The following is a 17,304-nucleotide window of genomic DNA, read 5'->3' on the forward strand; positions in this document are numbered from 1 at the left end:
ATGCTACGTGCATTTAAATATAGTAAATTCAGGCTGGTATCTATTTTATCGTTCAGCAAATTATCCTGAATTTTCACCTGCCTGTCCTCCTTACCATCCTCACTGCACACTATCTTGGACTTATGAAAGAACATTACATATTTTACGTAAGCACAGCTTGGTGTACATGGTTTATTCAATTTTGCCTATATTTAAATTGTCTTGATAAAGAGAAAAAGTCACATTCAAGGCAGGAAATAATTGAGTTTAGTGATGGTCCTCTTTCAAAATAATAAATCTTACTCAGTTATGAGGCTGCAATCTTCATTTGCAATGATAATGCTCAAAACTTTCCTGGTCACCAGAGACTTGAATAAATTTGTGCCCTTTTGCAATATGAATGAATATGATTGCAATATGAACACAAGTTACACAATTTTAAACATGGCAATGAATTGGATTGCCAGAACTACCACAGATTCCAATCAGTGAGATCGGGAAGAGAAAGAAGGGGAAGATTTCTACCAACTTGTAGCCATAAATTCACTACCAATCATTGAAGTACCTAGAAATTGGTTTACTTCATTTTAGTGGCATAACTGTATTGTAGCTTACCTAATGTAGTTTGTGGGGGGAAAAAAAAGCCATGAAGATTTTCACAAGAGTTTTTTTGCTGTTTCAGTTGAATGCACTGTGTTGATCTATTGTAAGTTCTCTCCACTGCCAGCATTTAGCCTTGCAGTTGTTATCTTTGCAGTCAACTTTTAAAGGGAAGTCAAAATTTAAAACAAAAAATTATAGGTGCTAGAAATTAGAAACAATGGGATTCACCAGGTTGTTACCTGGATTGGTCATTTCAGTTATGAGAAGAGACTTTAGACTGGATTTATTTTCCTTGGAGCAGAGGTAGCTGAGGGGTGCCCTGATAAAGATGTGCAAAATTATGAAGGACATAGGGTAGCTAGCCAGAAACTGTTCCCTTTGGCAAAGGTGTCAGAGACCGGAGGGCATATGTTTAAGGTGAGGAGTAAGAGGTTTGGAGGGGATCTGAGGAAACATTTTTCCCCCATACACAGGGTGGTTGAAGTCAGGAATGCACTGACTGAGAAAGTGGTAGAGGCACTGACTGTCTCAAAATTTAAAAAGCATCTGGTTGAACATTTGCATTGTCATTACATAGTAGACTATGGATCAAGTGCTGGTAAATGGGATTAGTATAAATAGGTACTTCATGCTAGCATAGACACGATGGGATGAAGGGCCTGTTTCTGTGCTGTTTGACTCTGTGACTTCCTTAAAAACACAATGCTGGAAACATTCAGGTTAGGCAGCACATACAGTAAGGGAAATATACTTTGAAGTGGAAAGAGAAATCAAGTTAACTCTTAAATTGTAAGGGAAGTATTCATTTAACTGGCCCCACTCATTCCCTGGCTACCTTCTTGCTCTTGATATACTGAGAACATCCTTATCCTTTTTCATAATTACTTTGAGACTTAGGCTTATGGTCATTGTTTTTGACTTCAATACAGTAGAGAGTACATTGTGAACAATGCAGAGCACTAGGCTGGAAGAAGTGCAAGTGAATCAGTGCTTCACCTGGAAAGACTGGGTTCTGGATGGTGCAAGGGGGAAGAGCTGAATGTACAGGAACTGCCTCTCCTTGACTGGGAAAAGTACTTTCAAAAGGAGAGTGGTTTTGGAGAGAAAAGAGTAGACTGGGAAGTCACAGTGAACAATCTCTTAAAAATGCTTTTAAAGGGATGTACCATAAATCAAACAGCTCTCTTCCAGCTGCATAGAACTGTTGTGACTTAGCAAATGGATCTGATGATCTTGGGGGGAGTGGGCAGGGTGGGGCAAAGGTTGGAATGTTGCCAGTAATCAGGGGAACCGGGACAAGTTGGTAAAGAATATTGCCCTCAGCAGACATGTTCTTTGCTCAAAGGGGTCACAGAGATCCTCCAGGGTGTATGTCAGATATTATTGGCTTGATATCTCCAAGGAGTTCTCTATAAAAAGTAATACTACATGAACACAGTTTCAGAATGCCCATGGTTTCAGGAAGCCTATAATGCAAGAGTTTCCAGTGCTGGTTCTGTCTGCTCCTGTGCCTCGATTAAGTCTTCTAACATTAGGCATGCTATACATGTATACCATGCATACAGGTGTACAGTGCCTCCATTTCCTCAGGAGGCTAAAGAAATTTGGTTTGTCCCCTTTGACTCTCACCAACTTTTACACATGCCCCATAGAAAGCATCCTATCTGGATGTATCATAGCTTGGTACGGCAACTGCTCTGTCCAGGACCGCAATAAACTGCAGAGAGTTGTGGACACAGCCCAGCGCATTATGGACACCAGCCTCTCCTCCTTGGACTCTGTCTTTACCTCTCGCTGTCTTGGTGAAGCAGCCATTGGAATCAAGGACCCCACCCACCTGCGACATTCTCTCTTCTCTCCTCTTCCATCAGGTAGAAGATACAGGAGCCTGAAGGCACGTACCACCAGACTTGAGGACAGCTTCTACCCCACTGTGATAAGACTATTGAATGGTTCCTTTATACAATGAGATGGACTCTGACCTCACGATCTACCTTGTTGTGACCTTGCACTTTATTGCACTGCACTTTCTCTACTGTTATTGTTTTTACCTGTACTACCTCAATGCACTCTGTACTGACTCAATGTAACTGCACTGTATAATGAATTGACCTGTACAATCGGTTTGTAAGACAAGCTTTTCACTGTACCATGGTACAAGTGACAATAATATACCAATACCAATGTGACCTCCCTTACTCAACAGTGAGCAAAAAACAGATATGGCAGGGATCAGTGGCAGCAGCCTGAAATATTTCTGAAGCTAGGAAGCTGAGAGTGATTACCTCTGCACCATCTTTTATACTCGATGACCTGACTTACGAAGGCCAGTATGCCAAAAGCCACCTTCACCACCCTGTCTACCTGTGACTGCATTTTCAGTGAACTGTGCACTTGTCCTCCAAGGTCCCTCTGTTCTACAATACTCCCCAGTGTCCTATGGTTTACTGTGAAAGTCCTAACTGGATTTGAGCTTTTAGGATTGGAAATAAAACAGTTCTATGATACAATACAGCTTCATTGGCAGTATTAACAGCAAATAAATGCTGAGGTTTGCAATATTGATTTAGTTTTGGTGCTGATGTGCAAATTTGATCAATAAATATGAGAGCTGGTATGATGCAGATATCAGATATTCATAAAGAGCATACTGCAACTTTATAAATTGCTATCTTGCATTGTTGAATAAACATGACTGAAAACAAGTGTAGAAAGCTTTCGAGATGCTTTGTTGAAGCTTTTTTTTAAAACCATAATTGCAACATAGAACACGAAGGCTTTTTACTCTGATAACTTTTCACATAACTTATTTCATAACTTATCTCATGCTGCCTAAATTTGAATTGTTTATTAAGGTTAACAGTAGCACCAAATTTTTTCATTTTCTATGGAACTAGTTACCTTGGTAATCTACATTTGTGATTACAAATTGTTTTGTTGGTGTTATTGTATTGTTGACCAAATGAAGTCTAGTTCTGAATTTATAAGCTAACTAATCCATGACTGGTGGAGCAGGGGTTCATTTCACATGTATGAAGATAAGTTAAATGTCAACCAGAAAGTTTATTTATATTTACAAATTGAAATAAATTTACTTATTTTCTGCTTCCAGCTTTGAAACAGTTGTGGCTTCTTTGAAATTTGTTTCTGCCCTCCTAAATAGTTGGTGCCAAAAGGTGCAGTTGAAATTGGTACTGATGATGTGAGCCTGTCCACATGGGATGAAAAGAGCAGCAGCTGTTCAGTGATTCCTGTGCAAATCAGCAATGAAAGGCCTTGAAGTATTTTGGGGATGTGATACTTGATCAGCATGTAGGCCACTGCCATTTGTAACACTTTCAACTGCCAAATCTGTGTAGTTCAGTGTGGTAACAAGTTGCTTCATTATGTACTATTTTTCAGCCATTCTTCAACAAATGTTGGTACTTTGGTGTAGTTTGAAAATTGATGAGATGTACCCCTATTTATATAATTAGTCAAAAGTTAACTTCTTGAGCTCTTTAACATAATCTATTCTTTAAAAAGGTGTCAAAATTTTCCCTTTTATTTTTGATTTGATAGTATTTTCACCATTATGTCAAACTTATAAATTTCAATCTGCTTATTTTGAGGTTGGGGTATATTTTTGGTTTTGATCAGAAATTAAGTAATTTGTCAGAAAACGTGGTCCATATGAGCATCAAGGTTTAATTGAAGTGGGCAGCTTGCTTATTTGCATGGTACAGTCCAGTACCAGAAATAGATGGTTCTCCTGTTTGTTTTTAATTGATTTGTAGAATTAGCAAAACGTGCTACACTGACTAGTAGAATTGTATTTCCAAACATGGAATGAAATTGTGATGGAGGAATTGTCATTTTTTTCATAAACTTGTATATTTGACAAGTAAAATATTTGGCACATTATTGAAGAAAATAAATCAATTAAGGTTTTGTTGAAAAGTTTGCTTGAACATTGTCAAAACATTTCTACTGGTAGCATATCATTTTTTAATGCATATTCATTAAAAATTCAAGTATAAACTCTCATTAACATTCATTATATTGTATGATGGTAGCATTCTCATAGCCAGATTATTGTGGCTGTGAAATGTTGCTGTTTTGAGCTGCCTGCCAAAGTGTCACTCAGATGCTGATTTGTTTTGGTTTCCATGAGAAGGGAATAGTTTGACAAAAGTTTAAAAACAAAATGTCTCCTAACTAAGTTTTAACCAAACCCAGTTGCTCTCAGATGTGAGAGCTATGATGTTTATTCCTTTTGGGTGATCAGCAGGTGGAACCAGGTGGGGGAGGGAAGATTGGATAGGGGTCACAGAGACCTTCCAGGGTTTAGGTCAGATGTTACTGGCATGTTGTTTCAAAGGAGTTCTCTATGAGAAGATGATGAAGAACTGCAGTTGCAGGAAGGAAGCCTCTAATGCAGGAGTATTTTATGCCTGTTCTCTGTGCTCTCGTGCCTTGATTAAGTCTTCTCATGACATTTCGCATATGGGTGAAGTGATCTCCCTTATGCAATAGTGAACAAAAAGCTGGAATGTGGGTGGGATCAGTGGGAGGGGATATTGAAAGTTTGAGGAGAAAATGGAATATGACAGATATAGACAACTGGAGGGAGTCTCTTGAGAAATATAGAGAGCATATGAGAGAACTTAAAGGAATATGAAGGGAAAAAAAAGGCCATTAAGTATTCTTGGCATGTAAGATTAAGAAGATTCCCAAGATATTCTACACCTATATCAGGAGTAAGAGAGTAGCCAGTAAAGAGGAGGACTCCTTGGGGATACAAGGGATAATCTGTGTGTGGAGGGATGTGGATATGGTCTGAAGTGAATACTTCTCATCTGTATTCACCAGGAAGAAGGATATAGATGTGGTCTAAATGGATTCAATGCCCCACGTGGCAGGCTAGTCCAGGATGTTAAGGCGCAAGGGATTCAAGGTGAGTGGGGTAACTGGATCCAAAATTGACTTGGTGAATAGGAGGCAGAGAGTGGTGATGGAAGCATGCTCTTCTGATTGGAATCCTGTGACCTGTAGTATACTGCAGGGATCAACACTGCGATCTTTGTTGTTGGATATGTATATATGATGTGAATAATAAGTATGTTTACAGATGAGAGAGAAATGGGTGGTGGTATGGATAGTGAGGAAGGTTGTCTAAGGCTACAGCAGGATATAGATGAGATAGAATTTAATCCTGACAAATACAAGGTGATGAATTCTGGAAAGTCTAATAAGGGTAAGACACATACAGTAAATTCTAGACTAGTAAGTTGATGAACAGAGGGACTTCGGGGTTCAAGTGCATAGTTCCCTGAAAATAGCAACAGAGATAGATAAGATGGTGAAGAAGGCATATGGCATGTTTGTCCTCAGATGAGGGCATTGAATATAAAAGTTGTGAGTTATGTTGAAGCTTTACAAAACCTTGGTGAGACTGCACTAGGAGTACTGTGTGCAGTTCTGGTCGCCCTGCAATAAGAATGACATGATTGTGTGGGAGAGAGTGCAGAGAAGATGCAGCAGAATAGTTGAGGAGTGATTGGATAGGCTGAGCTTGTTTTCTCTTGAGCAAAAGAGGTTGAGGGGGTGACCTGATTAAAGCGCATAAAATATAGGAGGTGTAGATGATCAGAGTCTTTTCCATGTTTCGGGTATAGGTTTAAGGTGAGAGGAAGGAGAGGATCTGAGTGCTAAGTTTTTCTGCATGGAAAGTGGTTGGTGTTTGGAATGAGCTGGCAGAGAAGGTGGTGGAATCAGATGTGATTACTACACTTAAAGACCTTTAGGCAGGCACTTGAATAAGTCAGACATGGAACGACACGGACAAATAAGATTAGTGCAGATAGGTTTTAAAAAAAAAAGGTCTACATGAACATGATGGGTCAAAGGGCCTGTTTGTGCTATATAACTGTATTGTGGAGGGCTGAGGCTGTCACGTGACGGCATGGCCCGGCGCCTGGTCGAAAGCCACACCACTGTCGATCAAGGCGTGGCTTCACCCCCACCCATCGGGGCACACCTGATGATTGACTTTGGTAAACATCTTTGTACCTGGGTCCGGCACATTGGCCTGTTCGAACTACCTGGGCTGGGCCACCCCCAGCCCTCTAGCACTATAAAGAGTGCTCCATGTGTTGGTTCTGTCCCTTTGTTGCCCCGGAGGAATCGTGCAATAATGCTGGAGAGACCACTGGTAAGCTGTGCACCTCAACAGGTTTAGAAGCATCTTAAGTTAGGAATATTTGGGGTCGTGGAGCCATGCCTGTACCTGAGTCAAGGGGTGGAGGGTAGCATAGTGCTTTTCCTTGATTGTGTGTGTACCATTTATTGTGTGTGTGTGTGTGTGTGTGTACATTTTACCCTGTCGTGATTTTCCATGTGTGCTATCACCAGTGTGTGTGTACGTGTGTTGCCCTCATCACCTTTTCCTACATTTGTCTTTGTAAATAAAATCCTTCCTTGTCAGACTGTGTTCAGAGTCGATTACTTTTGAGACCTCGGACTTGTCTCATAACAATTGGTGCTTTGAGCAGGGTTTCGAGGGTCTTGGATGTTTTGGAACAGGAAAGAAGGCCAGTACAGGCACAGAGGACAGGATTCCTGGGTGGACTGATGAGAGTGAAGGATTTGGGAGCTTGGTCAGCATGCTGGCAGACCACAGTACACCAGTGGACTGAGCTGAGCAGTTAGACCCCCATGGTGAGAAACTGGGGCACCATGTGGTAGTCCTCCTCCAGAAGTCGGGGATCCCCAGGGCCAAAGGGGTGCCTTCTGGCTGCTTGCATCCCTCTTGAGACACCAGGTCAGGATTACTAGCCAGATACAGAATACATGTCTTCAGAAAGATAGGGAGATAGAGATGCTCCAGCAGCGTTGCTGTACGCTGCAGGAGGAAGTTCAGACTGCCCAGACCAGAGCCAATGACTTCAAGGTCAGAGGTACTGAGGTCGCCTGCAGGCTGATTCGGCTGCAGCAGGTGCAGGCAGTCCATCAGTGTGGCTGGCCATCAGACCATTCAAAATTTGAGCCTGGTCTGGCGAGGTGATAAGCTTGACGCATGGCTGGGGAATGGGGATATATGGATGGATCCTGATGAGGAGGGGGTGCCCAAAGAGCTGGGGTCCCATCACACCCGCCCTCCACCCTATACACCCAAACCCCTGCATGCTTGACCCGTCGTCATGCAGTCCCAGGTCCGCCACGGAGGGGAGGGGAATGGGGATGAGGCTACTGCAGGGGAGAGTGCATGGGACCCTCCGAGGCTACGGAGACCCGGGACTTCTCCATCAAGGAGCTGATCCAGCTGGCAGATCGGTACCACTAGCGGCCGGGCAAATGCGTGGCTGCTCCGACTGTGGGATGAGGGGGCCCCCAACCTGAGCCTCTCTCACCAGGAAGCGAGTGCCCTGGGGAACTTGTCTGACCAACAGAGCATTAGCAATGCCTTTTGGGTGCCACCGGGAGGGGCTGGGAACGACACTACCCTGTGGGATTGGGTAGTGACTGCATTGAGGGTCTGGTACCCTACCCTCCTTGAATGGGTTTTCTGTGGGCAACTGCAGTGGAGCACGGTCAGTGAGGGCACCAGGGTCATCAGGGAATGGGTGCTGGTGACCAGCATCTATGAGAGGGCCGGCGATTGCGAGTTGTTAGAAAACACCAGAGTGACCAGCGGGATACCTGGTTACCACCGCACGCTCTGACCTGAGGCCAGTGGTCCTGCCTCTCATGGGACCGGCTAGTGGGAAGACCATGTGGCATGCCATCACACTCCTGAAAGGGCTAGAGTACATGCAGCGGGGGGCGCCCACCCAGGTCCGTAGAGCGGAGACGAGAGCTGGAGACGCAACCCCTCATCTCACGCGCAAACAGTTATACCTAGACCTGTTGCGTGCACGGGTGGACTGCGCCAGCATAGATGGGGTCCTGATCTTCACTCTCTACGCGTGGTGGAAAGAGTTATGCGGGGGGAGGTCTGGTCAGGGGAAAACCCACAGCCACGCTGGGGCCAAGCCTGACATGGGGCGCGCCCAACCGCTGGACCACGTGGGCTGACACTGATACTGCCTCTGCCCCTTCTCCACTTGAAACAGTCCCCCCACCCTCAGGGCTCAGATCTGGGACCTGCTGCGACAGGAAATGTTCCACCTCCGCCAGCAGGAACCCTCATCCACGGGGTGGCAGACTTCCACCCCCATCCCGTAGGATGAAGGCCAGGGTCGCCAGTGCATTTGCTCCTTCGCCCGGGGGACCTGAGGCCACATATACCTGTAGCGGTACACTGGGGAAAGGGGAATGTGCAGCGCTGGATGGCACTGGTCAACACGGGTGCCCGATACACCATCATCCCGGGTAACCCTGCCATGTGGGCGGGGACACAGATGCAGATAGAGGGGTTGGGGGATTCCCTGTTGCCTGCAAGGGAAGTCACGGTCCGCATGGCCATCGGGAACCAACCTCGACCTGTAACTGTTTTAATAGCAGCCTCGCCCGAATGCATCTTAGGGATCAATGTCTTAAAGGGACAGTCCCTTCACCAACCAGGGCAAGTTCACTTTCGGAGTCGCCCGGGCCACTGTGGTAGTCGCAGCCAAATGGGAACCGGTCATTGTTTCCCCGCCACCCCGAAGGTCATCTGTAGCCGACAGTACAGGGTGCCGGGGGGACACCAAGACATCACTGAGGCCATGCAAGCCCTGCTGTGTGAGGGAGTCATCCAACCCACAGCCTCCCCCTTCAATAGCCCCATCTGGCCCATCTGCAAAAAGAATGGGACGTGGTGCATGATAGTGGACTACAGACGCCTTAATAAGTCTGGCGCCCCCCCCGCTGCTGCCATACCCGACGTAGTCACTCTGGTCAAGGATATTTCAGGGCATCCAGACAAACCGTGGTGTGCACTTGTGGATTTGGCCAATGCATTCTTTTCCAACCCCCTCCATCACACCTCCCAGGATCAATTTGCATTCACCTCAGACAGGAGACAATACACCTTTCAACGTCTAGCCCAAGGGTACATTCACGGTCCAACAGTATGCCATTCAACTTCCTCTGGAGGTGCCAATTGCCCATTACATCGACATCCTCATACAAGGGCCGTCTGAGACCATATTTTCAGAGGCTCTTGATATGCTAATCTCCTCCTTCAGAGAACAGGGCTGGGCCGTTAATATGGAAAAGGTCCAAGGCCCCAGCAGGAATGTCCTGATTCTCGGAATGCAGTGGGACTCAGGCCAATGACAGATTCCTGAGGCTGCCAGAAATAAGATCTTAAATTTTGCTGTCCCCTCCAGCAAAACGGAAACCCAGACCTTTGTGGGCCTCCTAGGCGATTGGCGGCAGCATATGCCCCATCTCACCATGCTCCTTAGACCACTCTATAGGGTCTCTCAGAAGAAGGCCACCTTTTTATGGGGACCCGAACAACAGGCTGCCTTTGAAACAGCAAAGCAAGCTATTGAGCAAGCAATGCCACTTGCTCCCTGCCAGGTAGTGTCCCCTTCGAGTTACAGGTCTCCGCCAGCGAGTCAGTTGCTGAGTGGGGCCTCTGGCAGAAGGTCCAAGGGCGCAGGGTCCTGCTTGGCTTTTGGACCAAATCTTTGCCGGAGGCCCCTGCTTGCTACAGTCCTTTCGAGCACAAGCTGCTGGCCTGCTACCTGGCACTCCTCACTACCAAGCACCAAACCGGCACCGACCCTGTGGTCCTTTGCCCCCACCTGCCCATAATGCGTTGGGTCAAGTCCCCTGACTCCACACACAAAGAGGGCCGGGCCCAGAGGTCCTTGATAGTGAAGTGGAAGAGGTATATTGCTGACCTGGCCGAACCCGGTCCGGAAGGGGTCAGCCATCTCCACGAACAGGTTATGTCCTTTCAACAATCCCAGGACCCACCCCCAGATATATCTGAGATCCAGTCCTCCCCTGTGTCCTGAGGCCAACCCTTTACTTTGAACAAAAATCGCATGCCTGGTTCACAGACGGCTCCAGCCGCTGGAAAGGGGGGAAACAATATTGGAAGGCGGCGGCACTTCATTCCACCACGGGGAAAACTTTGACCAAAGAGGGAGCGGGTGGATCTAGTCAACTTGCCGAACTGGCAGCAGTAGCACTTACTCTACAGAACACCACTGGGCCAGTCCACATTTATACCGACTCTTGGGCAGTGGCCAACGGTATGGCTGTGTGGATGGCCCGGTGGCACAAAATGGACTGGGAAATTCATGGATGCCCCCTCTGGGGACAGGGACACTGGCATCTTATCTGGGATCAGGCCTCTCACAGACAGATCTCAGTTCACCATGTGGATGCTCATATCCACAGAAATACACAGGAGGCACTACATAATGCCGCTGTGGACCAGGCTGCCCAAATGTGCTGTGCCACCGCCTCCCTGGAGGAACCTGACCTCAGCGTGTTAGCTGCATGGGCACACCGCAAGAACCGTTGCCTAGGGGCTGACCGTACACGGCATTGGGCACAGCAGTTTGGGGTCGCCCTCACAGTGGACCAATGTAAGACCACTGTTGCTAACTGCCCTATCTGTCAGCAAGTGAAGCCACGAGGCTGGCCAGCAGGGCCGCTGGGTCACATTCGCCGCGGCACGGGAGCGGGTTGCGTGTGGCAGATAGACTATATCGGACAGCTCCCATGCCAAAATAAAAAGCAGTATGCCTTGACAATGGTGGACACAGTGTCCTGGTGGTGGTGCCCTGTGAGAGGGCTGACCAGAACAGCACCATCAAGAGATTACAGTACCTCTTCTCCATCTATGGAGTCCCATGGGAGGTACAATCCAATCAGGCCTCACACTTTGCTGGGGCTGAAGTCCAGAACTGGGCTGCTGAGGCGGGGATCTCATGGCTGTTCCATATACCCTACCACCCACAGGCATCGGACCTGATGGATAGGATGAATGGCCTGCTTAAAGAGAAAGTATGCACGCGAACGCCCTACCGCACACTGCAGGGGTGGTTGAGAGTGCTGCAGCAGGCCATCCACCAGCTGAATACATGGCCCACTAGCCAAGTGGGGTCCCCACTGTCCTGCCATCTGGCACACTCCCCACCTCCTGACTTGCAAGACCCTGAGACCGAGGACTCAGGGAGAGTGTGGGTACGATAGCCACAGGGTCCCCCTGAGAAGTGAAAAGTTATCGCGCGTGGTTCCGGGGACACCCGTTGGGCTGCGATTCCAATTTTCCCACGTGTGCTATCACTGGTGCATGTGTTACCCTCATCACCTTTTCCCGCCTTTGTCTTTGTAACTAAAATCCTTCCTTGCCAGACTGTGTTCAGAGTCCGTTACTTTCGAGACCTCGAACTTGTCTCATAACAACAACTCTGTTACTCAGGTTCAAATGGAGTCATGCCCATTGCTACAGCTGCAGAGTAAGGTTGGAATAGCATTGACCAATGTAGTGAAATCATAGTGGTCATGCACTTTTTTTCCCCGAGTTGGAATAGAGAATATCCGCATCAGCTCGGTTTTCAGCATGCCATTGCATTAGGAATATCATGGATGCTTACTACATGAGGAAGGGAAGAATAATCATGCCAAGAAGAAGTACCCACAAGAAACCTTGAAGCTGTGAAGATTGTGAGCTTCCTGATATCTTTGAGTGCTATGAATATATCAGATATGAATTTGGAGCTGCAAAGGCCTTTGTTTCCTAAACATACAACTGAGGTGCAGCCACAACCAGCACAATTGTGGCCTCTGCATAATCATTACCCAGAGAGCACTCTTGTACACTTTCTACATGTGAATTACCACACCAAATCAAAGGGGACTACTTGAAGACTTGGACTTTGTTCTAACTATTTGGCTCTTGCTTTCTGTTAAGAAACCACATATCAGAGGAGAATAGAGAGTCATAGTCATACATAAGAGAAACAAGCCCTATAGTCCACCATGCGTGTGCTGACCATTGTACTTCTCTATATTAATCCCATTTACCAGCACTTGGTCCGTAGCCTTCTATGCCTTGGTATTTCAAGTGCTCAACTAAATACTTATTATATGTTGTACATGTTTTCATCTCCATGGAGGGTGTTTCAGATTCCAAGCCCTGGATATGGAAAATTATGATCTCAGATCCCTTGTAAACTTCCTGCCTCTCACCTCATACCTTTTATACACCCTCCTGGTGGGAAAAATCTTCTTGATATCTACCCCCTTCATAATTTTGTAAATTTCTATCAGTTCACCCAATAGTCTTCTCTGCTCCAGAAAAAAACAAATGTGGCACATTCAATCTTGTAACATTCTTGCAATGATGAGCATTCTGCCTTCCATGATATCATTGAACGTACCATCAATATTCTGGCAGAAAAAATTCTGCTATTTGGACTGGTCAGAGTTCTGGAGGCTAAAGAACCGGAAGGATTAACTTTGGGCATCCTTAATGGCTGGCTGGTGCATAGGATAAACACCAGGCTGTAGTTTCTATTACATGCTCCACTTTTGCCACATTAATCATGACAGTGTCTGCTAGACACAATGACAACAAAAAAACACCATAGATAATTTATACACACGACTAACTAAAACCATATGGATGATTAGGTGCAACACACATAAAGCTGAAGGAACTCAGTGGGTCAGGTAGCATCTATGGAGGGAATTAGACAGTTGACGTTTCAGGTCAAGACCCTTCATCAGGGCTGGAAAGAAAGAGGGCAGATGGCCAGTATGAAAAGGTGAGGGAAGGGGTGGAGCAAGAGCTGGCGGGTGATAGGTGGATCCAGGTGAGCGAGGTGATAGGCAGGTGAGGGAAGGAGGAGAGTGGGAATGATGTAAGAAGCTTGGAGGTGATAGGTAGAAGTAACAAAGGGCTGAAGAAGATGGAATATTATGCGAGACGACAGTTGACCAAAGGGAAGGAGGTGAGGAGGGGAACCAGTGGGAGGAATGTGTGGGTGATGGACAGATTGAGAGGGCAGGGGAGGAGAAAGAGGGTGATGGGAGCTGGTGGGATAAGGAAAAATGGGACAGAGGGGAGTGGTTACTGGGAGTTCGAAAAATCTATGTTCATTCCTACATGGAAGGACTGTTTAGGGATGATTAGGTTGTGTCTTTGCTCATTCACTGTCGATATTGCACCTTTACATATTTCTGAATACCTACCCAGGGTTCCTTGGCACAATGTAGTTCTCCATCTTGGAGGATTATTATGAGGAACCCTGATGCTCAAAGGCTTGCTTCAGGTTGCGCTTTTCTCAGCAGTTGGCTATACTTTTTACCTGGCAGGAATGGCTCATATGATCATGATACCTGTCATTCGAAAAAAAGATGGCAGATTTGTATTTTGAATAAGGATTGCCATTTCTCTGGAATAGTGCCTCAGTAACCTTTCCATTTGTTGATTGAAAGATCGTGGGAATGTTATCCAATCTACCTGAAAATCTTCTGACCAATCTCCCAATCAACCAGCAAATATCCATTGACCACTCGTATTTAGAGCCATGTTGAGATTGCATAGTTGCAAGCTAACCTTGCATAGGAGTACTCTGAACTTGGAGGTCAATGCAGACATTTAGCACAAGCAATTAAGGATGAAATCTCATCCTATTTTCTGGTTGTTCAATGCTTGCCAGGCTTTGTGACCAAAACAAAAACAGAATATTGGAAGCAGTGAGCAGCATTAGTGGGGAGCAATGCTGTCTCATAGAGCCCAAAGTGTTGTATGCTAGTGAACAGATTTGAGCTTGGTCAGGCCAGGTCCACTGCTACAGCGGGATGACTGAGTATCAGGAGGAATTGTGGTGAAGAATGCTTACTTTGTTCTGAAGCAATTAATTGTTTAGTGGAAACAATTTGGGATTTAAAAAAAGGGGGTTAGGGATAATTGGTGAGCAGAAGAGTTGTAGCCAGAGTGCAGATGGGGGATTAGCAAAGGGGTTAGACCAAAATTGGAAGGAAGTTGGGATTATTAAATGGGTTGGGTCAAATACTCAAGGGTCAAGGCTATGGTTGTGGATGGGATCAAGAGAAATTGGGGGAGGGAGAAGCAGGTTTAGATTGTTGGCTGTTGATCAGATGATGGGTCATTTTTTGGTGGGATAGGTGGGCAAATTGATGGTTTAGGAACTGGTTGATTGGGAGGTGGGTCAGAAGATTTGCAGGTAGGTTGGGTCAGCAGACAGGCAAGTAGAAGAAAAACATCATGTTGGCAGATTGAGTGGGCAAAGGCCACAAGTTAGTGGGTGTGGGTTTTTATTGGATGGTGGGAAGCCAGTGGAGAGCAACATAAATAAAGTGTGATCCCATTGCTGGTCTGTGACCTACTCAGTAGCTTGCCTTTAATGCAGGCCTCATAAGCATTGTCCAATTGGAATTGAATCATGCCACGTCCAAAACCATAATATCATACAATATGGAAATAGGGCCTTCAGCCTACTCTCTGTGCTGTCTATGCTATGCTATCTATCTATGCTAATCCCATTTTCTAGCATTGAGCCCAGATCCTTCTATGTCATGGTGTTTTAAAGTGCTCATCTATATACTGAAATGTTGTGAGAGTATCTGCCTCCACCACATTTTCAGGCAGTTCATTCCAGATTTCAAACACCTGGGTGAAAAAAAACCTTCAAATCCCCTCTAAGTCTCCCATCCCTTACCTTAAACCTATTCTCTCTGGTTATAGACACCACTGTTCTGGGGAAAAGCAATGTCCCTCATTTTTTATAATTCAGTCTGGTAACTCTCAGCCTTCTCTGTTCCAAGAACATCAAAGCCAACCTATCCAGTTTCTTCTCATGGTACAATGCAAATAAATTTCTGAGTACTTCATAGTTTTACTGCATCCGGAATTCCCAACATTGTATTCCAACAATAAGACAGATTGTGGGTGGAATTTGTGGATGGGCTTCTTGTAGGGAACACAGGCTCATTGGGCTGAATTGTCTCCTATAACTACGGACAGTGAAATAAATGATTATAAATAAGTGAAGGGAAAATGTAAAGGGCAGACACGGTAGTGTAGTGGTTAGCATAACGCTATTACAGTGCCAGCGACCCGGGTTCAATTCCAGCCACTGTCTGTACGTTCTCCCTGTGTCTGTGTGGGTTTCCTCCCATATTCCAAAAAAGATGTATGGGTTAGGAAGTTGTCGGCATGCTATGTTGGCTCTGGAAGTGGGGCAACACTTGTGGGCTGCCCCAGAACACACTATGCAAAAACGATGCATTTCACTGTGTGTTTCGATATATATGTGACTAATAAAGATATCTTATTAGAGGATCTTCCAGTTACCAGTTGCTGAAACTCTTTGCTGGGAGCCCAATTTCCTTTGTTTTTTACATGACCTGACTAGGGAAGTCATGAAGGCTTCCTTATCAGGCCAAATTTGCCTGAAGCTGGAACAAGGTTGAGAATGGGCCAAGGAAGTTAGCATTTTTGCATCTCTTAAGTGAGGAGCAGGCTCTAACTGGACTTTGTTGGTGACCTTGTGTCATCCAAATTCCCAATTTTTTCTGGATCTGTGAGGATCAGATGGAAGATGCGTGAATGTGGAAGTAAGTCTCAGGAATTAAAATCTCTCTCTGCCAGGATGTGCTTGCCTAGAGCTCTGCACACACTGGTCCAATTCTGTTTTAAAAACTGATAATTTGGAAAAATTGGAGGTTCAGAGGTAGCTAATTAATGATATAAATATCAAGTTAGCAATTGGTCTTGATATGAACATTGTATTCTCAGCAAAATGGAATGTACAATAAGTACTGGTTAAGCGTACTAGCCTGCAGCTGAAACAGTGACAACCAAATATTCTTGGCCTCATATGATAAGGGATGAGTGAGTAATAACAGTGCATTCTATTATTGATCAGCCTTTCAAGAATGGACTTATTTTTTTAAAAATCTGGGTGTTGCCGATAAAGCCAGCATTTATTGCTCATCTCGAATTGCCCTCAAGGCTGCCTTCTTGACCCACTGCAGTCCTTCTGATGATGTGTAAGGGAAATCATAATCATGGAAGATTATTTTGGCAAACATAATTTTTAAAAAATCCCATTCCCAGCTTGGAATTCCCAGCAAGCGCATGCCAGTGGTTTGGCTAGATTCTGTTCTGATAATTGGTTATCAGTAAAAAAAAAACCTTCATAACATTAATGGTCAAAGGAGTAACCAGTTTTGATAGCAATGGCTTAAGTAGTTTTGGCCTTTACAAAATGCAGGAACAGTTGAGGCTCATTCACTGTGCACTTGTAAGATACGACAGAAATGAGAGCAATCATCCATGACAGTGGTGAATTCTATAAGATTCCACAGCCACTATTCTCAAGTAGTTTTAATTATGTACCTTACCAAATTCAGTTTCATGACTTGTGAAAGATATTGCTGATTTGCTAAGACAGCATGATAATTTGCTAATAGAGTACACTTTTGCTATAGATTTGTTAATACAGTGTACCTTTTTCTGTTTGATAGGATGATGTAGTAGTTCTTCAATGTACTACAACCATTGTCAAATCACAAATTAAGCTCTGCCTTGCTGCTGAAGGATTTGGAAATCGACTCTGTTTCCTTGAAGCAACATCAAATGCAAAGGTATTTTACTTTCGTGTAAAATTTGACTTGAAGTTTCCTCCAATGTTTGACATGGCTACAGCAGAGCAGTTACATGGGTTTTGAGAAGATTTTTATTGTTCAACTACTTTATCCTGATATTACATTCCTTGCTTTGATGAATTTATCAAATCATTATGCCACTCTGAATTCTGT

At 45.1% G+C, this 17,304-nt stretch overlaps 1 protein-coding gene across 9 annotated transcripts in view; it reads left to right on the top strand.

Annotated features, from left to right (window-relative positions):
• LOC127586448 (ryanodine receptor 1-like) overlaps nt 1-17,304 on the top strand; it is a 625,703-nt gene that overhangs the window by 11,460 nt on the left and 596,939 nt on the right. For all 9 annotated transcript variants that reach the window (XM_052044410.1, XM_052044408.1, XM_052044411.1 and 6 more), the window contains exon 2: nt 17,011-17,130. In XM_052044410.1, coding sequence (XP_051900370.1) covers nt 17,011-17,130 — 120 coding nt within the window. The remainder of the gene's footprint in view (nt 1-17,010; nt 17,131-17,304) is intronic.

This window comes from Pristis pectinata, chromosome 35, assembly GCF_009764475.1.
Source record: "Pristis pectinata isolate sPriPec2 chromosome 35, sPriPec2.1.pri, whole genome shotgun sequence".
In the NCBI taxonomy this organism is placed as follows: Eukaryota; Metazoa; Chordata; class Chondrichthyes; order Rhinopristiformes; family Pristidae; genus Pristis; species Pristis pectinata.